Below are 24,277 nucleotides of genomic sequence, written 5' to 3' on the forward strand. Positions count from 1 at the left end.
TCCTATTGCCTCCTCAGCTCACAGGATTAGAAACTGAGTTGTCAGCCTGCTGATGGCAAAGGGCCTTTGGGAACAATGTCATTTCAGACCACAGGGTGATTATTAATAATTGTCAATAGCTCTGGGCAGTTATCAGGGAGATGAACTACTGGTGTCAGAGGATCAGACAGCTGAGGACCCTGGCCTGTTAGGGAAGACTTGAGTCAGTATCCCCAGGTAAAATAGGTAATAGCACCTAACCCAGAGGTCATGGTAAGTCTGGGTAAGGTTATGCTCACAGTGTGCATGTGTGGTACCCATGCCCACACCTTTGTGGGTGGCCCTGTACATACCCCTAAGGCAGAAGGACCCAGGCAGGGCATCAGATCTGAGCCAGAGGGCCACTGATAGCTGGATCTGGGCCCTCCCACCCTTCCTCAAGGGCTGGACCAGTCTGCAGGTGCCCCCTGAGTTTAGTGACCTCTAGGCTGTCCATGAGTCCCTGCTGGAGGTGGCCGTGTGGCCTTTCATGCTGAGGAGGGAAATGAGTCCTCGCTCGGTACCAGCTGTGCCCTACCCTGCCTCAGCTTGTTTCCTGCACGCATTGCATGACTGTGGGCTGAGCTTCTCCATGATCACTTAGGGTTGGGGAGCATTTCTGTCTCCTTGTGGTGGGTGAGCAGCTCCCCTAGCCTGTTGCTCTCTGTGGTCCCCTGCCTCCCATGATAGCTGCACCTGTTCAGAGTTGTACTAACTGCCAATACAGACTAGACAGAACTGAATGCTAGGCTGGTCTTCCTGTAGATTTCATTTAATTTTCAAGGTAGCCCTGTCACGTGGATGGTGATATTCTCCTCTACATGTCAGAAGCCAAGGCTAAGGAAGGGATGTAATTGGATCAAGGTCACAGAACAGACAGAAGTGGGCCCAGGATAAGACCCACTTGTGCAGAAAGGATTAACTTGACACCAAGAGAGGGGTAGCCTTTGCCCTAGGATTCTGGGGGGCTGGAGTGTCCTCCCTGAGTGTTTTTGTTTACTCAGAGCCAGTCTATGGTAACATTATGGTTTATGGTAGGCGCTTTTGGCCATGTGGCATCTACTCAATCTGTGGAGAGGCTGGAGATCAAGGTCAGTCGTGCAGGTGGTCATGTGTGTCAGTGTCACCAAGCCCCAGTAAAAACTCCCAATGCTAAGGTTCAGGTGAGCCTCCCTTCTTGGCAATACCCCATGCACATTGTCACACATCAGTGCCAGGGAAGTAATACTGCCCATGACTTTGCAGAAGCTCAACATTTGGTATTTTTCCTGGATTCTATCCCTGTGCAATCCCTTGTCTGAATTTAATGTGTGTCTGTCACTTGTAATACACTGTGACCATGTGTATATCAGGTTTCAAGGTGAGTTCTAGGAGTCTTTGTAGCAAATTACTGAACTTGAGGGTGATCTTGGGAATCCCCAAATTTGTTATTGGTGTCAGAGGGGTGGGCAGTCTTGGGGACCCCTGTACTTCACGTGCATTTCTTAGCTCAGGAACTTTTATGCATGAAACCAGTGTTCCCCAAACTCACCCAGATGGGCCAGAGTAATGCTGTCCCCACCAACTGGTGGTTTTTCCTCTGCTCTAGGGCAAACCCAACTCCTAGGAAAGATCCTCTTGGGCCTTTACTACTAGCCCCTCTATACAGAGTGGCCTGAGCTTCCCCAACATGTCCTCCAGGAGTGCTCCTGCCTCCCTTAGGGCCACCTCTGGACTGCCCGGCCTCAGCCAAGCTGGGTCCTGGTGTGCAGTCACCTTCCTGCAGAGAAGTGATGGATCATGCAATTATGCCCCCACACTTGACCAGGTTGTCATCAATGCACGAACACACCCATCTCAATATACCTTCATAGCTCTGTATTACAGGATCTTTCCTAATTGATCAGGAAGAGGTGACATGGTTTTGTTTGAAATTGGTGTGCTTTAGCCTTTTTCAAGCTTTCCCCATTGTATTTCCCCTTATTGGGAACAGCTGACTCATGCCCTCTGCCCACTGATTTGTAGTTGATCCTTATGCCAAAATTACTGATCTTCCTTCACCCACAAGTAGGTGTTCTAGTCACTTCTTTTTTATTGGAAAATATGTCTGATTATACACAGTACACAGAAATAAAGTTCCAGGTGTTTTCTAAGTAACAGAAAACTTGAGAACTGTTAAATTCTTGGTAGCAGTAAGGAGAAATAAGATAAAAGTTTAAATGCATAAAATGGAAAAACTTCTAAATAAAAATAAAAAAAATCCAAAGTAAGTGTGGAATACTGTTAACCAGTCAGGGGTGGGAGGTAATGGCGATTAACAGGGTGAAGGGACCCCAAAGTCATTCTGGTGCCTGATACCACTTCCAAAAAAAGGGAGACTGACCATATGTTCTGGCAGGTTATATACTACCTCCTGGTCCTTGGAGAGGTGAGTGGCAAAAATGCATGGCCCAGGCATCCTCCCCAGGAAGAAGGGCACTGAAGCCACCTCCCAGCTGCAGAGACACTTGAGCCTTATAGTCACCAGTGGGCAATGGCGGCTGATAGCAAGCAAAGGCAGAATATTAAGTTCACTTCATTTAAGAAGGTAAAAAAGCCAACTATATATTTTGATCCCCCTGAAAACCCTAGGTTTGGGTTTAGTGATCCAGAACGATCTGTACTGTGTAATTTATGTTCTCCTGTGACACACGGCGTCTTCCCAAACAAGTATTTCTGTACATTGTATTTAACTGAACTCCTGTTCTCATCTTGACTGGAATATGCCTATTTCTTATTCTAACTCTTCCACATGATTAGGAATTGTACCCCGGGTAGTGGTGGGCTCTGAGGGGCAGCCACTGAGTCAGATGCCAGCTAGGAACTCAACCAGCACGGGGCGGAAGCTTCCCTCTGTGGGAATTTATGAGCTAGCCCCTCACTGGTCTCAGCTCCTCTTAAGTAATGCTTCTGTGAACTCTATTGATCTGGAGTTTCATCTTAGTGATTTCAGCTACTGTCTGCAGTAACATCTGAGGGACTTCAGCTTCCCTGAAGGGACACTGTTGCTCTCTCCTCTGAAGTAACCACCCAGTGATCAGCTCCTCTGAACTGCCCCATGACCTCAGACTCCACTAGTCTCTCCTCGGGGGTTTCAGCCATCTCTGAAGAAACACCTGTGTGATCTCCTCTCCTAACATACGCCTCAGTGACCCCAACTGCTCTGCAGTACGTGTTAGTGACATCAGTCCCTTTCAGAAGGAGCCTATCTCCTTGCCGAGGTAACACCGGCTACTTCAACTTCCAGAGTTTCACCTGTGATGTTATCTTCTCAGCAGTATCACAGCGAGGGGAAAAGGAGCTTTTATCAGTGTCAGTGTGTTGCCGTGCCCTCGAGGATCAACTCTGGTCCTTCATTTCTCCCGAGAGGCTTGAGAGAGAGAGAGAACTTAAAAATTATGAATAAACTAGATTCATTTTAGTATATGATAATGTATACCAGAGTCTTCTTGGCATGTAAAAAAATAAAAACCTCAAACACAGGAATGAAAATTTTAGATCATAAAAAATATGTATCAAAGAACGGTCTTTTCAGTAAAACTTTTGGGAAACACCACAATGTGTAAAGAGGCACCCAGCTGGTGTAGCAGCTATAAGGTCTGGGCTCTGAGGGCAAAGCTCCCTTCCTACCCACATGGGGTCCAGAGACCCAAGACGTCCTATGAGTTCCAGAGCGTAAGGTCTGTAAGTCATAAGGGTGGGTTTTGAGGCAAACATCCATTTTTGAGTTGAATTTTCACTAAAAAGTTAGGACATCCCTTCTCATCTTGAATAAAGTTCAAACACCAGATGAAGTGTTTTCTCACTAATATTTAGACTTTTTCTTTTTTTCATACAAAACAAGTGGTTCCACACACTTAGCATTTCTAGCCATATTACATCATGATACTTGATGACAGTCTTTTTTTATATCATTTTATCCACACACTTTAGTGTTTTCACAGAATACCGCACATAATCCAATTCTAATTTTAGAGGAAATAATTAGAATAGTTACTGTTTTTAGGAAAGGCATGTAATATTCTAAGAAAAATCTTTATTTAGAATGTAAGAAAGTTTCATTGTGATAGTAATCCCTATGTCTTCAATTCCTTCAGTTTCTTCCAATAAACTTTCTAATGTTAAAGAATTATGGGTGTCTTTACCAAAATTTACCATAGTTGTGTCATTTACGCTTCAATATAACTTCAAGATGTGGAGAAAAACAAAACAGGCATGCTCTATCATTCTTCCATGGGAACATGCTCAGTGCTTCTCTTTGGAGTTACTTGTGACACTAAATGACCAAACAATGGCATCCCACGGAGCTACCAGAACCTTCTCCTGGGCTGGGGGGGCGGGGGAGGGGAGTTCTCCTACTGGCAGAGGAGGTCACAGCTTCCTGTGCACCTTCTGGTGCTGGATCAGGTGCCCGTGCTGGTTGAAGGCGCGCCCGCACTCCCCGCACTCGTAGGGCCTCTCGCCCGTGTGGATCCTCTGGTGCTGGATGAGCACGGAGTACTGGCTGAAGGCCTTGCCGCAGCGGCTGCACTCGTAGGGCCGCTCCCCAGTGTGGGTCCGCAGGTGCACGATCAGTGTTGCTTTTAGGCTGAAGGCCTTGCCACACTGCGCACAGCGGAAGGGCCTCTCGCCCGTGTGGATCCTCTCGTGCTGGACCAGAGACCTGCGGGCGCTGAAGGCGTGTCCACACTCGCCGCACACGTAGGGCTTCTCCCCGGTGTGCACCCGCTGGTGCTGGGTCAGGTGAGAGTGCTGCACGAAGGCCTTCCCGCACGCATAGCACCCGTAGGGCTTCTCCTCTGTGTGGATGCGCTCGTGGTTCATCAGTGTGGAGCGGTGGCTGAAGGCCTTCCCACACTCGCCGCACTCGTAGGGCTTCTCCCCAGTGTGCACGTTGTGGTGCTGGATGAGGACGGAGCGGTCGCTGAAGGCCCGGCCGCACTCGCTGCAGGTGTAGGGCTTCTCCCCGGTGTGCACCCGCTGGTGCTGGAGCAGCGTCCTCTTCACGCTGAAGGCGCGGCCGCACTGTGCGCACTCGTGCGGCTTCTCCCCGGTGTGCACCCGCTGGTGGCTGCGCAGGACGGTGCTGTGGTTGAACGCCTTCCCGCACAGTGGGCACACGTAGGGTCTTTCTCCCGTGTGGATCCGCTGGTGCTGAATAAGATGCGAGAGCTGAGTGAAGGACTTCCGACACTCAAGACACTCATGTGGCTTCTCTCCCGTGTGTATCTTGTGATGCTGAGCAAGATCTGAGCTCACTCGAAAGGCCTTTCCACATTCGTTACACTCGTAGGGCTTCTCGCCGGTGTGGATTCTCCTATGTTTACTGAGGACAGAGCTCTGGCTGAAGGCCTTCCCACACACACCACACACATAGGGCTTCTCTCCAGTGTGTGTTCTCTGATGCTGGAGGAGATGGGAGCTCCGACCAAAGCATTTCCCACACTCGGTGCACTTGTAGGGTCTCTCCCCACTAGGAACAGCCTGATTCTGAGAGAGAGGCACACTCTGGCTCAAGACCTGAACTTCAGGTGGGCCAACAGGGCTTGGACTCACACAGAAACTCTGCTCAGGTTCATAACTTTTTGGATCAGTCCACCCTTTGGGTGCTTTCCCCAGGATCACCGATATTTCCTCTGAAATAAATGGCTTCCGACTCACGTCCCTATTTTGGTTCTCTCCCTTGTTTTCATATTCTGAAACAACAAAACCAAAGTAAAAATGTTAACTCAAATGTCAACCCACTCAAAACAGCAGAGCAAAGTACAACCTGAAGGTGTTTAGCTGACAAGAGGTGGCCATCAGGGGTGCGGTCCCTGAATGCCCATGGCTACACATTTTCCGCAGTGCAGAAAAATCACAACTGTGTCCAATAATTAGAAATGTGCCCAGGCTCACAGGGCAGTTTAAGGGACAGGTGTGACCTGTAGTCTTGAGTCATCCCCGCCCCCCACCGCGTGAAGTGCACGTGTCACACAGCAGCAGGGCTACAGCCCATTACCACCTGAGTCCCGCCTTCCTTGGAGTCCTTGTGGTAGGAATAAACGTAGGACCCCACCCATGACTGCAAGGAGCTTTGTGGGGCCGACAGCAACACAGGAACAGAGAAGCCTAGTGTCAGGCTGGTAGATGTGTGAACTCTCGTGTGCATGTCCAACAGACACAGGACCAGAAGACTTATACACGGGGGACTGTGACCTCTTCTTTGTGGAGAAGGCACTGGGGGGCAAGATGAAACAGAGACACGATGGGAGTCTTGCCATGTCTAGGCTGGAGAGGAGTCCTGTAGGGCAGCAGTGAGCACTGCAGAGAAGACTAGGGTAGAGGTTTGTTAGTACCAGGTTGGGGGATCTACAGGATGTGCTGATAACTTTTTAAAAAAAAATTTTTAACATATATTTATTTTTGAGAGACAGAGCATGAGCAGGGGAGGGGCAGAAAAGGAGACACAGAATCCAAAGCAGGCTCCAGGCTCTGAGCAGGCGTTCAGCACAGAGCCCGATGTGGGGCTCAAACCCACAAAGCATGAGATCATAACCTGAGCTGAAGTTGGACACTTAACTGACTGAGCCACCCAGGCACCCCAATTTTTTTTAAGAAAGCTCTACGCCCAATGTGGGGCTTCAACTCACTACCCCAAGACCAAGGATTACGTGCTCTACCGACTAAGCCAGCCAGGTGCCCCTGAGAACAGGTTTCTTAGATCTTGGAAACCAAACCGTTGAGATGACAAGATGCCACTCAAAGACCCAAAACTTCTCAGGGGTGTGAGAAGAATGACTTTTTCACTGGTTCATGTGGGTAAGAACTGGGTATTCTCAGCTTAGACAGGGGCCTGGGTATTCTCACAAGACAGGGGCCTGTGTAAGTCCTTCCCTACCTGAATCTGGTGGCAAGTATGCTTCATTCCGGGGTTCTTTACCAGAAATGATGTGGACCAGCAACGATTTTCCAATTGTGTCCTATCTGTAATAAGGATATTTTCAAGTCCAATAAGCCCCCCACCTTGCTGGTAACAGCATTACTGGGATATAAGCTTCACTTTTTAGTAAGTTCCTAACTTGGTCTGGGAAGACATATGCTATACAGTGGGTCACCTGGTACCCCAAGCCAAGGGACCTTCTAAAACGACTTCTGACTGATGTTTAGAAAAAGATTTGGGCCAAGGTGGCCCATAAATTAAATATGCTTGGGGTGCCTGGGTGGCTCAACTGGTTAAGTGTCAAACTCTTGATTTCGGCTCAGGTCACTATTTCATGATCATGAGATCGAGTCCCGTGTCAGGCTCTGCGCTGGGCATGGAGTCTGCTTAAGATTCTGTCTCCCTCTTCCTCTGCCTCTCCCCTGCTCATGCGGTCTCTCTCTCTCAAAAATAAATAAACTTACAAAAAAAAAAATAGGACTACAAGAAATTAAATAAAAAAAATACACTTGTTTTAATTTATGTTGCCTTTTGACAGACAAGGAATGGTTACCTTGGAGGGACAAAGACATACCAAATGTTAATACTTCTTCTAGAAGTTGGTAGCAGCCAGACTGAAGCAAACCCTCAGCAGAGGGTCATCTGAGAAGAGGCAGGAGTGGGAAGTTGGGAGATTCCCAAGTGTGAGGGGCCTTGTAGAGGCTGGGGTCCCACTCCAGGCTAGATTAACCTGCTCTCCACACCCACCCCAAATTCAGCAGCATTCTGGACACAGATACTCAGAGTTCTTCACCTCGACACGGGGGCTCATGTCCATGGTCTTCCCCCTCGGGGCTAGATCCAGAGGAAGCCTCCTTTGGTGGCTCAGGACTGCAAGAGGAGAGCACAAGCACCCACCTGAACCCTTCTCCTCGACAGAATGAAAGCTGCAAGTCACTGGGCAAAGGAAAGCAAACTTCTCATTCTAGGGCACAAACATCCCAATGGCTGGGAAGGGAAAACTACCCTTTACTCCTGAGGGAGGGGCAGGAAAATGATCATGAGCCCAGACATCGAGAAGTCTGCTTCAACTAGGGGAAGGGCTGTGACCCAAGAATACAACACCTGCCTAAAATTGAGGATAGATCAGAACAGTGGAGCACGCGGTCATCTCCTCCTGCTCCTATCGAAAAGGCCAGCAAGGGGCGCCTGGGTGGCTCAGTCGGCTAGGCATCTGACTTCGGCTCAGGTCATGATCTCACGGTTTGTGAGTTCGAGCCCCATGTCAGGCTCTGTGCTGACAGCTCAGAGCCTGGAGCCTGCTTCGGATTCTGTATCTCCCTCTCTCTCTGCTCCTCCCCCACTCATGCTCCGTCTCTCTCTGTCTCTCAAAAATAAAATAAAACATTAAAAAAAAAAAATTAAAAAAAAAAAAAAAAAAAAAGAAAAGGCCAGCAAGCACTGAGTAACAAGCAACAGAAGACTTCTGCTGGGGGTGGGGGGTGCCGGTGGCCAGAGCACAGAGGAAAAACCTCTCTTGCAGGCACACCTGGAAGACTGAAAGTCCCCACCCTATGCACAAGGAAATGCCAGAAGAACAGGAATCCAGTGGTATACTGAAGGCAACTAAGGGAACAGAACACAGCCAAACTCCTGACTCAGGCTTTCACACTAACCACCTAGTAGGAGGGGCTATGTTCCCAGACAGATATACTATTTACTTCTATTTCTCCTGTCTTAATTAATGATAGGTGACATTCAATAAAATATTACAAGACACCCAAGAGAAAGGAAAAAGACTGCTTGTGTGTACACACACACAGAGTCAAGAGAATAAGTGACCAACAGAGCCAGAATTAGAGATGACCCATACGTTGAACAATGTGAATGATCAGATGGGGAACCTCAGCAGATAGATTCTGTAAGAAAGGACTGGAAATGCTAGATGTAGAAAATATAGCAACATATGAACGCCTCTGATAGGCTCATTGCGGACTCAACCCAGATGAGGAAAAGACCAGTGGGCTTGAAAATAGGTCAACAGAAATTACCCAAAAAGAAACGCAAAGACAAAAATGTACGAAACATAAAAATAAAATTGATATGGATCAATATCAAACGGCCTAACCTGCATGTAGTTGGAATTGCAGAAGAGAAAGAGAACAGGGAAGTAAAAATATCTGAAAAGATAATGGCTGAGATTTTCCTAAAAATAACGGAAGACATCATAACACAGATTCAAGATATTAGTGTCACACATTTTGTTTTGTTTTTAATATGAGAGAGAGAGAGAGCGAGAGCGCAAGTGCAAGTGGGGGAGACAGGTAGGGGGAGGAGAAGAGAGAGAAAGAAAATCTTAAGCAGGCTCCATGCTGCCATGGGACTCAATTCCCAAGCCCTGGGATCATGACCTGAGCCGCAATCAAGAGTGGAATGCTCAATCAACTCTGCCACCCAGGCGCCCTACAAACATGTTTTTAAAAAAAAAAAAATTTTTTTTTTTTAACATTTATTTATTTTTGAGACAGAGAGAGACAGAGCATGAACGGGGGAGGGGCAGAGAGAGAGGGAGACACAGAATCAGAAGCAGGCTCCAGGCTCTGAGCCATCAGCCCAGAGCCTGACGCAGGGCTCGAACTCACGGACCGTGAGATCGTGACCTGAGCTGAAGTCAGACGCTTAACCGACTGAGCCACCCAGGTGCCCCCAAACATGTTTTTAAAATACCAACTAGAGGGGCGCCTGGGTGGCTCAAGTCAGTTGAGCATATGACTTCACCTCAGGCCATGATCTCACAGGTCCGTAAGTTTGAGCCCCACATCAGGCTTTGTACTGACAGCTCAGAGCCTGGAGCCTGCTTTGGATTCTGTGTCTCCCTCTCTTTCTGCCCCTCTCCCGCTCATGCTCTGTCTCTGTCTCCCTCAAAAATAAACATTAAAAAAAAAAAAAAAGAAAAAAACCTGACTAGATACATCATATTCAAACTGCCAAAAACCAAAGAGACCATCTTAGAGGTAGAGGAAAAACACATACAACACAGAGGAACAAATGTAAGAATTACAGTAGACTCCTCATCAGAAACAAGTCAGAAAACAATGGACTGACACCCTTGACGGGCAGAAAAAGAAAAAACAAGTCAATTTACAAACACCAATGGAGAGAACATCCAACAATCAAATCCAAACTAATGTTAAAGGAAATTCTTCAGGCTGCAGAAATATACCCGACAAAGCTGGATTTATACAAGAAATGAAGGCTTTTGGAATAAAATGAAGGTAAATATAAAAGACTATGTAAAACGGTTTTCTAAATCACTCTAAGAGAATTGTCCAAAGCAAAAATGATTACACACTAGAGCACCTGGCTGGTTCAGTTGGAAGAGCATGGGACTCTTACTCTTGGGGTCATGACTTCAAGCACAATGTTGAGTGTAGAGATTACTTAAATAAACCTGAAAAAAATAGTTGTAATGGAGCAAATGTTTGTGTCTCTCCCCGCAAATTCACATGTTGAAGCCCTAACCCCCAATGTGATGGTATTTGGTGGTGGGGACTTTGGGAGGTAATTGAGAGTTAGATGAGGTCACAAGGGTGGGGCCCCCATGATGGCATTACTGCCCTCTAAGAAAAGACCTCAGTGAGCTTACTCACTTTCCCCCCACAGGCACACAGAGGCCATGTGAACACACAGAAAGTGGCCATACTGCAAGCCAGGAATAGAGCCCTCACCAAATTCTCACTTTTTTAATTTTTTAGCATTTATTTATTTTGGAGACAGAGAGAGACAGAGCATGAACGGGGGAGGGTCAGAGAGAGAGGGAGACACAGAATCGGAAACAGGCTCCAGGCTCTGAGCAGTCAGCACAGAGCCTGACACGGGGCTCGAACTCTCGAACTCACGGACCGCGAGATCACGACCTGAGCCGAAGTCGGATGCTTAACCGACTGAGCCACCCGGGCACCCCAACTCACTCTTGTCTTGGACCTCCAGCCTAGGGAACTGTGAGAATGAAATTTTTCATGTTTAAGTCACTCAACCCATGGCATGGCATGGTTATGGCAGCCTGAACGGACCAATAAACAAGTATGCTACCCCAACAGTCTTCTAACACATATGAAACGGTGTTTGCGTTCTTTGAATGTTTGGAGATGTATATTGTGAACCCTAGGGCAGCCACTAACCATCTGTTCTTTGTTCCCTCTTCTTTCTCCCTTTAAAAAAATTAAGTTACTTCTCATGATTCTATCTTATCTCCTTTGTTGGCTTCTTAGCTTTAACACGTCTTTTGATTATGATATAGCTTAGTGATTTTATTCAAGTTTATTATGTAAGGGGTTCATTGGAGTTTCTTAGATCTGAGTTTATGGTTTTCATCACATTTGGAAAGTTTTCAACCATCATTTCCTAGAATATTTTTTCTGATGCTCCCACCTCTGCTTTATTGGCTTCAGCTATATATATTAGGCAATTTCAGATTGTCCCACAGCTCACTAATGTCCTGTGGTCTTTTTTTCCTTCCTTTTCCTTTTCAGTAGTTTCTAGGATTTTTGTTTTCACTAATCCTTTCTTATGCAATATCTAACCTGTCACTAATTTTACCCAGTAAACTCTTCATCTCATGCATTGTTTTCATCTCTAGAGATCAGAACTGGGCCTTTCATGTATCTTCCAAGACTCTACTTAACATGCTGAATATTCCCTCTAGTCCTTGAACATACAGAATAAATTTATTTTGTTTTCATGTCCTGGTCTTCCAAATCTTTTTATTTTTTTAATATTTATTTTTGAGAAGACAGCATGTGAGCAGGGGAGGGGCAGAGAGAAAGAGAGAGAGAGAGAGAGAGAGAGAGAGAGAGAGAAAGAGAGAGAAAGATATAGAAACCAAAGTAGGCTCCAGGCTCTGAGCTGTTAGCACACAGCCCAAAGCGGGGCTCGAACTCACTGACCATGGGATCATGACCTGAGTCTAAGTCAGATGCCTAACGGACTGAGCCACCCAGGTACTCCTCCTGGTCTTCCAATTCTATCACTGATGTCACTTCTGGTCCGTTTAACAGGACTGTTTTTTCTTCTAATTATGGTTTTCTTACTTCTTTGAATGCTTGATAATTTTTTATTAATGCCAGATATTATGAATTTTACCTTGCTTCATGTTGGATATTTTTTATTTCTAGAAATTGTCTTGAACTTAAGTATTCTTGGTTAAGTTACTTGGAAGTAGCATGTATGGTTCTTGCCTTTGAACTTTGCTAGACCAGAACAGAATAGTGCTTAGGGCTCTTTCACCAGCCCTCCCCCTACTCCCCCCCCAACACACACACACACACACACACACACACACACACACACACACACACGTTAGTTCTCTAATTGAGGATTCCCTGTGAGTTACAAGTTTCCCACTCTTGCCGTTGGGAGCAGATAGCATTCCCAGCCTTATGTGAGCATTGGGCACTGTATTTACCAGCCTATAGCTCTGCAGGCTAGAATTCCATATGGGTTCTCTGCTCAGTGTATCACAAGGCTGAAAAATAAAGTGTTAGACTGAATACTCATGTGGAGGCTCAGGGAGTAAATGCATTTCAAAGTTCATTCTTACTGTTGTCAAAATTTAGCCCCTTGTAGCTATAGGACTAAGAGGACTGTTTCCTTTGCCACCCTCACCTCCTGATTGCTACCTGCATTCCTTGCCATGTGGCCCCCTCCACCTTCAAGGCAGCAATGGTGCATCAAATCCTTCTTCCCATTCTTTGAATCTGGCTTCGGTCTCCAACCCCCAGACCCCCCAGACCCCCCAGACCCCGATTTAAAGAGTTCTCCATTCCTTAAAGGCAAAAGCTTAACGTAACATAATCACGAGAATAAAATCCACATTCACAGTCTTGGGGATTATGCAGGCAGGGCAGGTCCTGTGCTGAGAGAGAGAGCTCCGGTCTTTCTTCCTCTTCTAAGAACACTAATCATAGCAAATCAAGGTCCTACCCTTACGAGGTCACTTAATTACTTCCATAAAGCCTCCATCACCAATACATTTACACTGGGGTCAGGGCTTCAACATATGAATGGGGGAGGGGCACAAACATTCATTCTATTATGAGGACCATCTTAAATCCTGGTTACCACAGCTACTACTCCTTCTAAAGAGGCAGCTCTTTCCTGGCTTTGGATTTCCTTGCTAATACTCAAGAAGTCTTCCTGCAGATCTCCAGAATTCTTTGTCAAACAGACTCCCTTGTGGGACTTCTGGCCTCCCTGGCATCTCGGGACTCCTGGCAATAATGTCCTCAAGTCTGGGACACCACTGGGCTCTGCCAGGGTTCCCCTCCTTGCACTGGGATCTTCTCCAAGTGGTGAGCTGGGACAATTGTAGGGATCATCCCTTTGTTTCCTGTCTTTTGGGAATTACTTTCCTTCACTGACTGACTTCCACCGAGAGAATGATGCCCAACATCTTGAGAGCTGAGGTTTCATATACATTGTCCAGTTTTTCAGTTGTTTCAAGTGAGAGGGTAACTACCATCTCTGTTTACTCCATCTTGGCTGGAAATAGAAGCCCTTGTTGTTGCTGGGTTTTTTAATAGTTTTATATTAAAGGTTGGATCTCTAACCAATAACTTAATTAGGCATATTTCTGAGATTTCTAGAATTTTGTGTTACCTGGTGTTCTGCAACTTAATTTCCTCTCAAGACTGTGTTCCTGATCCGTTATATTGTTCTACAACAGTTATCAAATCCCTTTCACTACAGTACATTCTGTTCTATTACAACACCATAGCTTATTTATCTGTCTAGCCTACTGCTGATGAACACTTGGGTCGTTTCCAGATTTTTCTATCTTGAAACATGCTTCTTTGAAGATTCTTGTACATGTTCCTTGGGGTTTACACACAAACGTCCTTACTGTACACTTAAGAGTGGAACATCTGCCATAGGGATCCATATTTTCAACGTCATTTGATAATGGCACACTGGTTTCCAAAGTGAATGTGCACGTTTACATCATCATTAGCTGCCTTATATTCTCAACCAAACTTGATAATGTCAGATCTATTTTTTTTTGATACTGAAGGTCTAATACGGTATATCACAGCAGTTTTAATTTCCATGTCACTGATAAATAATGAGGCTGAGCACGTTCTCACATTTATTAGCCCTTTGATTTCCTCCTCTATAGAACTTGTTCAAGTTTTGTGCCCACTTTTCTTATTTGATATTTCTGCATTTTTAAAATTCTCTTCAGAGCAATTATTAAGTGTATATACTGTTTTGAAAAATGGCAATACCAATAAGTTCTTCATTTAAAAAATCTGGGTTTATGGCCAACAAAATTTTTACACACCTCATTTTTTAGAAGTTATACTATATGTTTTTTAAACTGGAGAACACATGGTTTAGTTTGTTTTTTTTTTTTTTACTTAAGAAGACTCATCTTCATAAAGTTAGCAAGCCAAAGAAATAATTACCCATTTCCATTGAAAAGTATTTCTTCTATTGTTTGAAGCTTCCTAAATAGGTAGTGTCTTTCCTGATGCCAAAGTAACGAGATGAGCAAAATGACTTTAATAAATAATTGTACAAAAGGTTACTCAATCATCCATGGCATAAAAGCAACACATGACCAAACTTGCAAGAGCAGAGCCCTCACTTTCAGAACAATACAGCTTCAGCTGTTGTTTCAAGTACAGACTAGGAAGAATGTTTTACAGTGGACAAAACAAAGGAAAAAAAATTCCACTGAAACAAAATTTTAATTTAAAAAACCCCTCTCCATGATTTTGTATAGAGTGTATGTACTGTATAACAAGAGCATACATTCTGCATCAGAGAACCCCAGGAATTTCTTTACGTTCTGGTGAATCATCAGCATTAACACCTTCAGGGATTGTACTGGGTTAAAAAGATAAGACATACACCTACCCCATGGACAGGGTGAACTGTCTTGCTGCCTACAAGCTGCCATGTGGTCACGTTTGGAGTTATCTGCAAAAAGAAAAGAGAGTTAAGAGAGAACAAAACAGTTTTTAAGAGTAGGAACTCCTGGGGCACCTGGGTGGCTTACTGGGTTAAGTGATCGACTTCAGCTCAGGTCATGATCTCACAGCTTGTGAGTTCGAGCCCCGCGTTGGGCTCTGTGCTGATAGCTCAGAGCCTGGAGCCTACTTAGGATTCTGTGTCTCCCTCTCTCTCTGTCCCTACCCTGCTTGCACTCTATTTCTCTCTCTCTCAAAAATAAACAAACATAAAAAAAAAAAAGAAAAAAAAAAAAAAAAAAAAAAAAAGAGCAGGAACTTCCTCCACTGGCTGTTACAGCAGGTAAGTGCAATTCACAAAGTTAAGACCACAGGCTCCTCGGGCAGAAGAGGCCCCAGGTGGAAGCTACTCTTGCTCTCTGTCACCTGTCAGTGTGCACAGCTGCCAGGAACTGATCAGTCCAACTGAAGGAGAGCCAGCTCCCTTCACTCACCTGAATGGCCAATGCCCAAGCCCCCAGTCTCCTCAGCCCCTTGCCCATCCAGGACCCATGGCTCTTCTCCTCGCTCCAGCTGACAGATCACGTTGGGCTTTGATCCTGGAAGTCCTGCTCATGGGGAAGGAAGGCCTTTTGTCAGCACAACATCTGTGAACACCCCTACCCCACCTGAGTGATCTGTAGGCATGAGACAGAGAGGTGTGATGTCCCTCTAGAGCTGTAACACCTGGAGGCAACCCCAAACCCCCCACCCCAGGTCCCTGCCCTTGGCCAAGCACAGAGACACAGAAGAGGCCTGCTGAGGGGCCATACCCAGTGACACCACGTTGCCATAGGTCTCCATCATCACGTGTCGGTAGAGGCCCCGCTGAGCAGGGCCCAGGCGGTCCCACTCCTCCTGGGAGAGGAGCACAGCCACATCCTCAAAGGTCACCTTGGCCTGGAATGACAGGGGCTGCTGAAGGTTGGATTGAGTCTCCATGTCTGAGATGGAGCAATGTGGGTGGGGGGAGTGAAGATGCCCTGGGTCAGGGGGGAAGGGAAACACATGCGAGCAGATGGGTGGTATCAGGAAGGGGCCACATTGTTCAGGAGATACAGTGACACTCAGGCTGTCACCCAGAACCCTGGACATGGGAGGGTTGTGAGGAAATCCAGGGGTGCAACAAAGGCCCTGGAGGCAGCTCACCTGGGGTCCTGCTGGTGGTGGTAGGAGCCTGGCTGCTGCCATCGCGTGATCCCTTGAGGTTTCCAAGGAAGATGGAAGTCAGAGGAGCCTGTGGGGCTGAGGAAGAGGAGGGAGCACATGAGGGGCCCACCCTTGCCCCCACAGACCCTGAGTTCTGAGGGAGTCCAGACCCCACTGTGAACTCTTCCCATGGGCCCAGCCACAAGGTTTTGCTCTCCAGACCTGGGGTCTTTATGATCAGCTAGGGAGCTAGCAAGGACTCTGAGGCACCTGCTCAGGCCCACAGTCTAGGCACAAGGGCCCATGCCAGAGCATTCACATAGGTGTGAAATGTTCATCAGGTCTGGTGTGGGTGCCAGGCCAGGCTGCCTCCACAGACAATCTCCCAGTGAAGACAGGCTTTCCTCAAGGTCCACACTCCTGTGGGGGCCTCACCCCAGGTCCGGCATGCTTGGCTTGACCGTAACTCCTGTGGCCCCACTGATGCCTCAGTCTCATGTGGTTGTGCCCCAGTTGCCCTGATGCTCCACTGAGGCTGGGGTCATCAGCCTGGTGGTGGCTCCACCAGGGACTGGGAACGGAGGCAGGACAAATAGTTGATTCTGGAGGATTAAGTACAGAGTCACCCAGGGATTTGGTCTGAACACCTGATGTGGAGGCCTGGGGGTGAGCAGGTTCTGGGGACTTATCAGGCTAAATTAAGCTGAGATGTCTATCATACTCAAAATACGGGGGAAAAAAGGGGGACCAAAGGCTCTCCTAATGGGGGAATGGGGTTCACATCTTTTGGAGTGCCAAAGGGTGTCTATAACAGGGACACAGAAGCCAAGTGGGCAGATAACTCTACGAAAAATGGTACAAGATGGTGATCAACCTTCTCATGCATGCAGCTCAGCAGGTACCTCAACAAACAGGGTGCTTCATCTGTTTGTTTGATTTCTTTGTAGAATATCAGATGTATGTGTAAGTTTGCATGGACAACTTTTGGGAATACAAATCCTGAACTCCCAACTGCAGCTGCCTCTGCGGAGCACAATGGTAGACTTATTCACCAAGAATGTCCATTCCCCCCAAATCTGTGTGTGCTTGTGTCAGTGCAACTCTAATTAGAATTCCAACAGGTGCCTTTTAAAGGAGTAAAACTACCTTGAATTCACATGAACGATAGATGCTGGATAACAGATTAAGAATAAAATTTGAAAAAAATGGGTGTGAGGCAGGGTGGGCCTGCCTCACCAGATCTCAGAACAAAGATGAGGAAGCCATTTCCACCACCCACTCCACCTCCTGCCCTCTTGGCAGTGTATCCAACACCCACATCCACTCGACCAGCCCACAGACTTGCCATCTCTCATTGTCAGTCATCTTCCCCATGGTCTCGTCCAGATACCTCTCCATGAGTGGTCTCCGTACCCCCACCCCACCAGAAAGTGGCCCTGGTCAGGGTCTCCCATGACTTCCATGTGGTCAGATCCTTGCCCCTTGTTGACAGGATGACACTGGTCTCTTGTGCTCCTGCAAGTTGGTCTCTACCAAGTCTCCTGGACATTGCTCCCTCAGCCAAGGCCTCCAGCCATCCTCACCTGTTTGAGAATTTGACCTTCATGTATAATACAGCTCTGGTCCTATGGGAACCTGGCAGAAGTAGTCATTGGCACTATGGCCCCACTGCAACTAGGCCAGGATCCAACGATAAACACCAATAGGAACCTCGTTCAGGGCCTTCCCAGTGGGTACAGATGACACAGGAGGCATGTGGCACATGTGGCCATAAGGCCTTAAGCCAGACCAACTCCTGCTCCTGCCCGTGCTTCTTCCTGCCCCACATCCTGCACATATCTGGCACTGGCCATGGTTATCCTACAATCCTGAATGTTCAGTGGAGCCTAGGGTCTCCTTTTTGGTGCAGTTGAACTGGCAATCCCCTTCCCTCCAACTCAACATCTTCATGGAGATGTTCTTTGGCATCTCAGACACTTAACATCTAACACTAGGCTCCTATTTCTGCCCCCAGCTTGGTCTGGGCACCTCTACCCAAGACTTGATCCTGAAACTACCTTTCCTCCTCATTCTTTCACACTCTACTCCAAATCCACTCTCCTAGTGCACCCAGAACCTGGCCCTGTTACAGCAGGGTCATGCATCTGCCTTCCATGGGAATAGCGACTGTCCTTGGCTTCAACTAACTTCCTGGCCCCTCCATGGCTATGAGGCTGCTCAGAACCCTGCTTGAACCTCCCCTCTGCCAGGGAGGCTCCCTCCCTTTAGCTGGTGCTTGGCCACATCACCTTCTCATTGAGGCCCTTCCTGACCCCTTATCTTGAGGGCCTCTGCCTTGCCCAGTCCTCCTTCTCCCTTCCTGTCCCAGCAAAGCAGCCATCAGGCCAATGTTTGCTGAGTAAGTGAATGAAATTAAAAAATCGACGAGACCATACTTTACACCCTGTCTCAGAAAAGCCACCTAACAGTTATGTAGATGAACCAGACATGCCATTAGACAGTGGGAACTCCGCTGGAATGGATGCAGGCCCGAGGATGGTGCGACTGCCAACCCACAGTCCTTTCACACACAGGTCACAGACCCACTAAGAGAAAGATTTAGGTTGTGCTAGATAGACGACAGGTAAATGACACCGTGGGACACAGAGAGCATGTCCAAAATGTTCCTCTTTCAGAAACAATGACTCCAGGGCCATGAAGGGTATGTGTGTGCTTTGTCCTCACCCGTAAAACAGGCAGATCACATCCCTCCTCTGTGGGCCTCAAGAGGAGACAGTGCTCAGAACCACTGGGTGCAGAGTCAGATGCCGCTGGACCAAGTGTTATCTCATTCGATTAGACTAACTCCAAACAACCAGGCTGTCAACACAAGTGAGAAACAGAGGTGGGTGGAGAGGGCAAAGGAAAAGATTCCTACCTGGCGGGGGGAGTCCTAGAAAAGCACAAAAACAAAGGATCTCTACCTAGATGACCTTCACACATTACCAAGTTAAAAAAAAAAAGCATATCACATAGTATGTGTTATACTATCACACAGTATTTTTACTACGATCTGAAGATTTGTGTCCTTTCAACATTCATATGGTGAAATCCTAATGCCCAGTAGGATGGTGTTAGGAGGTGAGGCCTTTGGGAAGTGCTTAGGTCATGAGTCTGGAGTCCTCATGATGGGATTAGTGCCCTTGTAAGAAGAGACTCCCACAGAGCTTTCTCACTCCTTCCACCACGTGAGGTCACAGCAAGAAGTCTGCAACCTGAAGGGGGCCTTCCCCTGACCGTGCTGGCACCCTAATTTGGACTTCCAGCCTCCAGAACTTTGAGAAATGTCTGTTGTTTTATAGGCTACCCAGTCGACAGTAATTTGCTCTGGAAGCCCAAAGGAACTAAAATGACTGTATTCTTTTGTTTTTTTAAATTTTTTTTAATGTTTATTTATTTCTGACAGAGAGAGAGCACATCAGCGGAGGAGGGGCAAGACAGAGGGAGACCCAGAATCTGAAGCAGGCTCCAACCTGTCAGCACAGAGCCCGACGCGGGGCTCAAACTCACGGACCGCGAGATCACGACCTGAGCCAAAGTTGGATGCTCAGCCGACTGAGCCACCCAGGCGCCCCGACTGTATTCTGATTAAAAAAAAAAAAAAAAAAGAACAAAATAAACACAAGAAGTGATACTAATTTTGAACAAGTCTGTGACTTCAAGCAAAGACGTACAAAACACTGTGCATCTCAAAACCAACAACTGTCAGGCAGGAAAACAGAGTCATCCAGGGTACCCAAACTGGCTTTTAACAAGCCGCCCTCTCCCCAACCCTGACCTCCATGATTCTGATGCCCTGTGATGCTCTGTGAGAAAAACACAGTTTAGACAAGAAGAGAGAACAGGTGGGCACGACAAGTCCTGTTTGGATGACCCCCCAAGCCAGAATCACCACCACCGAGTCCCCTAACAGACTGTGAGCAAGGCCATGCCACCCCCACAAAGGGCAAGCACAGAGAGCACCGCCCATCCACCAATCACAGTCATTCTTCAGATGCAGGAATTCCATTTTTGGAAATCTCCTCAGGGAATAACCCAAACAAAACCAGAACAGATCCGTGTTCTCAGCAGCCCTGGATGCTTAATGGGACAGAAGCCACACTGCAGTGAGACACTCAGCCAAACAGAATCTAGCTCTCACGATGACTGAGCAGCCAGCTACGTGGACAGGAACTAAAGAAGGGGCTGCAGAGATGCAAAGAGCTTAGAGTTTAAAGTTTACTATTATTGTTTTGTTTTGTAAGCTAAGCTTTAGGAACTTATCACCCTTGTTGGAATCCCTGATAGATCTGATGTAAAAGAACACACATGTCTGTCCAAAGAGCTCGCGCACAGTGACAGGCTAGCATGGGCATACTAGACGTGCGTGGTCTGGGGTGAGAGGCTCCCAGGATCTTCTTCCCTCAGTCTTCACCATCCTCACCCACAGGCTTTCCTGGTGGAGTGCCCTGCCCCACCTCCACGGTGGAAGCATCTTCACAAAGGGCAGCTCCAAGCCATTTGCGAACACAAAGCACAACCCTGCGATCTTCCATAGTGAATGATCAAGCATCCAAACCAACAGCTTTCTTATACACTGGCAACACCTAGTCAGAAAACGTATAGGGGGAAAAATTCTGTTCATAAATGGCAACAAGGAACAAGCTTAAAATGAACTTTAGAAATGTGATGTTAATTCTGCCCACCGTATCCACAAAACCAAGGTGCCTAGAGCCAGTGGGCCTGGAGGAAAAGCAGTGGCTACAGAACCGGGCAGAGCAGGGCCAAGTCTGTATAAACAAATGGAGAACAGATGAGACAATTCAAATTGCTCAGGAAAGATGATTCAATAAATGGTGTGAAGACAAGATTTTTTAAATGCTTTAGGAAAAGCAAAATTAAGCCTTTACATAAAATTCAACAAATCTCCCAGAAAGTAGAGGGAGGCAAAGAGATTTAAACAAACAAACAAACAAACAAACAAACAAACAAATTTGGCCAGAAAAAATTAGATCATCTCAGTCTAATAAATCCACTAGGCTAACTAATGAGTAAGAGTTGAAATTTTAGATCACATTTTAAGGACTTGAATACAAGTATAGATACATTTGTATTATTTTAGGTGGGAAGGGCTGTTCTAAGCAAAATAGCAAAAGCAGAAACCTGCTGGGCAGAGACTCCCACATTTGCTGCATGAAAATTAATACCTTATGCACATCAAAGCCACCAAATTCCAGAATGGGCCCAAAGACATGTAAGAATTTAATGCATGACAAAGTTGGTTTTCCAAATCAATGGAAAGATGAATTATTCAGTAGGTAGTGTTAGAAATAGCATAGAAGGAAAAAAATGAAGCTGGATTCCCAACTCACCCCACACCAAAATAAATTCCAGATGGATCCAGCATTGCACAAGTACCAGAGAAAAACAAGAGTCTATTTTAAAAATAATCTTGGCGTGTGGAAAGCCTTTTAAGACACAGCAAAGCTCAAAAGCCTTCGGAGTAAATATGTTACGATTAAAAACTTGAAATCTCTTCAAAAAACCCCAAACCAGAGCAAAGCACCATAACTGGAGTCAAATGTCAGTTTGTGAAGAGTGTTTTCAACATATACGGAAAAGAGTATGAGCTGGCAGATCACAAAGGAAATACAAAGGAAAACAAAAAAGGAAATACAAAGGCACACGAACAGTTTCAACCTCACCAGTCATCGGGGAACGGAAATTAAAACATTCATGTGACAACAATGCGGGGCGGGCGGTCTTAAGGCCCCAACCTCCCCCTCACTCCGCCTCCGAGTCCACCCTGCACACACCGGGTGTGGAAAACCGACGGAACGCACCGCCACGAAGGCAGTTTGCAAGTGAAAAATCTAACAAGTATCGACCGATAGAGCATGGCCACCCCTCTGCCCCGCGAGCTTCCCTTTTAGGTGAATAACAGAAAACAGCGCACGCAAAATCCAGAAAGGGTACAAAGGAAACCAGCCAGTGCTGCCTCTGCGCACACTGGCAGACTGTTCCCAACGACGATTTCCAGTTTTTCTATTTTTCTCACACGTTCACATTTTAAAAAATGCATGTTATTTTCTATTGAAATCTTAAAAAGCAAATAATAAACTAGGGAAATATTTGCAAACCATGTTAGAAAAGGTTGGTCTCGTTCACTAAAAAGGGGCTCTTACAAGGTAGTAAGGAGAAGAGCACGGATAGAAACATGGAGAAAGGATGTAAAATTAGGAAAGTACTTTGAGCCAACGAGATACCAGCGCCGTTCGGACGCGGAGAAACGGCTTACTGCGAACGGCACAGGCGCTCCTGCCGCCGCGGGGTCCGGATGGGCTTCTCAGCCTCTGGTTCTGTATTTTGGGGAGACCTTGAGCGAGCCGGGGACTCGCGGGTCGCTGACCACCCTTCCCGGGGCAATCGCGCCGCCGTTCTCTTCGCCGCGGCCCCGCCGCAAACCTCCACCTCCTGCCAGCGCTCGCCGTCCGCGGGGGAGGGGGCCCGGGAGGGTCGGAGGGGGGCGATGAGGTGTCTCAGGGCCTGGGGTGGGGGTTGGATTCCGGGCGTGGCAGGGCCGGAGGGCTGAGGGCCCGGAGACTGGGTCGCAGGCAGCCTGGTGTGTGTCAAGGGTAAGGGGAGAGGGTTCTGGGGCGTGGCAGGGGCCGAGGGGCGGGGGTCGGGAGAAGCCCGGGTGTGAGGAGCGGAGAGAGGACTGGGATGCGGCAAAACGCTGGGGGAGAGGGGGCTCAGAGTGGGGTCCGAGGAGGGGAAGGAGCCCACCGCGCGCCCGCAGGAGGAACCCGGCAGGAGGGGCGGAAGCGGAGCGTGCCCGCGGGGAAGTGCCCTGTCCGTGAGGACGACCCGGCTCCAGCGCGCGTGCTGGCAGAAGGGCCCGGGCGCCAGTGCCCACGCGCACCCCCAACTCACCTTCCACGCCGCAGCCTCACGCGCGAAGGGACGGATGCCCGCAACGCACTCAGACAAAGGGGACGCCCCGCCTGGTCTGCGCATCCGCCAATCCCTGGGGGCCCCGCCTCCTCAGTCCCCGCCCACGCCCCCGGTCACCAGTCCTGGAGCGGACACCTCCCAGTCGTCCCCGCCTTCCCCGCCGGCGCCATTTTCCTGACTGACAGCGAGGCCGCTTTCTGCGGAGCCACCGAGAGGCGAGATCTCCCGCGCGCCTAGAGAGGCCATACCGCGTTCCGTCCTCGCATTTACCGCACTTCCGGCGGTCCTGTGGAAAGTTCTAGTGAAGCTTCCGAGCATCGGACCCACGGGCCACCTAGTGCCTGTAGAGTCGGGTTTCAGGCTTGTGGCCAGGGGGGTACCTTTTCCGCTCCTAGCCGGGTGCCACCCCCTCTGAACGTGCCTCCTCGTTGCTGTGCCCTGGGACCCGCCGAGGACCTAGCGGTGGTCGTCACGTGTGACAGTGACCGCCTCCTCAACCACCTGCACAGCTGTTCACGGACTTTTTTGGGGCCGGCGGGGGGGGGGGGCCGTGAAGCCTCCGTCCGTGAGGGCGTTGCACGGTGCGGTAGCAACTCCCGGGAGAGGAGGCTGAGACAGCCACGGCTGGAATGCTTAGTCGTGTTCTAGAAAAACTAGAACGGTGAGGGCTTTCTTGGAGGAGCGGTTGGGGAGCCGGAGGAAGAGTTGGCCATCTCGCCTTTTCTGATAAGCGACCCTGGGTTGGGAGTAGGACTCCCTAACTTCAGGCAGGGATGGGAAGAAAAATTGAGGAGGGGACAGAGAGTCCCTCAACAGTGACACCCTTTCCTCTTTCCTTTTAGCTTTTTATTATAGAAACTTTCAAAGATAGGCAAAGGTAGACAAAGTAGTGTAATGAACCCCACGTGTCCATCAAACAGTTGAAATGGGCAGTCTCTTCACCTATTTCTCTGGTTATTTCTTTCGTCAATCCCGTAGAGGAGGTCATTTTCTATAATAATTATCATATTTGCCTAAAAGATAAGGGCCCCTAAAAACGTAATTACAAAGCTATTATCACCCGTGAATGTTAATGATTATCCTTTATTATCAAATGTAGGAAACTTTTTTTTAAATGTAAAAATACATCATGAGTTTACAGTGATATTTCAAACTTAGGGCTAGGTGGCTATTAATTTTTAAAATTTTATGTTTGTATCTTTTTTTCCCC

The 24,277-nt window shown here is 47.6% G+C and overlaps 1 protein-coding gene and 1 non-coding gene across 10 annotated transcripts in view; one reads left to right on the top strand and one right to left on the bottom strand.

Annotated features, from left to right (window-relative positions):
* LOC109258323 (uncharacterized) overlaps window positions 1-21,084 on the top strand; it is a 40,473-nt gene extending 19,389 nt beyond the window's left edge. For both annotated transcript variants that reach the window (XR_008419949.1, XR_008419948.1), the window contains exon 5: window positions 19,541-21,084. This is a non-coding gene — a transcript (uncharacterized LOC109258323). The remainder of the gene's footprint in view (window positions 1-19,540) is intronic.
* On the bottom strand, window positions 3,827-23,152 carry ZNF250 (zinc finger protein 250). Of its 8 annotated transcripts, none has more exons than XM_019435042.2 (6): window positions 23,047-23,152; window positions 16,096-16,191; window positions 15,720-15,846; window positions 15,402-15,515; window positions 14,855-14,917; window positions 3,827-5,732 (listed from the first exon to the last, which is right to left on the bottom strand). In XM_019435042.2, the coding sequence occupies exons 2-6, from the start codon at window positions 16,135-16,137 to the stop codon at window positions 4,408-4,410; spliced, it is 1,671 nt and encodes a 556-aa protein (XP_019290587.1). In that variant the 5' UTR covers window positions 16,138-16,191; window positions 23,047-23,152; the 3' UTR covers window positions 3,827-4,407. The 8 variants fall into 8 exon arrangements, with proteins under 8 accessions (XP_019290587.1, XP_019290582.1, XP_019290583.1 ...); XM_019435037.2 differs by having other exon boundaries at window positions 15,720-15,861; XM_019435038.2 differs by lacking the exon at window positions 23,047-23,152 and adding an exon at window positions 22,412-22,638 and having other exon boundaries at window positions 15,720-15,861.
* Window positions 23,153-24,277: the final 1,125 nt, after the last annotated feature.

This window comes from Panthera pardus, unplaced genomic scaffold (assembly GCF_024362965.1).
Source record: "Panthera pardus isolate Hobbes unplaced genomic scaffold, ASM2436296v1 HiC_scaffold_7, whole genome shotgun sequence".
Lineage (NCBI taxonomy): Eukaryota > Metazoa > Chordata > Mammalia > Carnivora > Felidae > Panthera > Panthera pardus.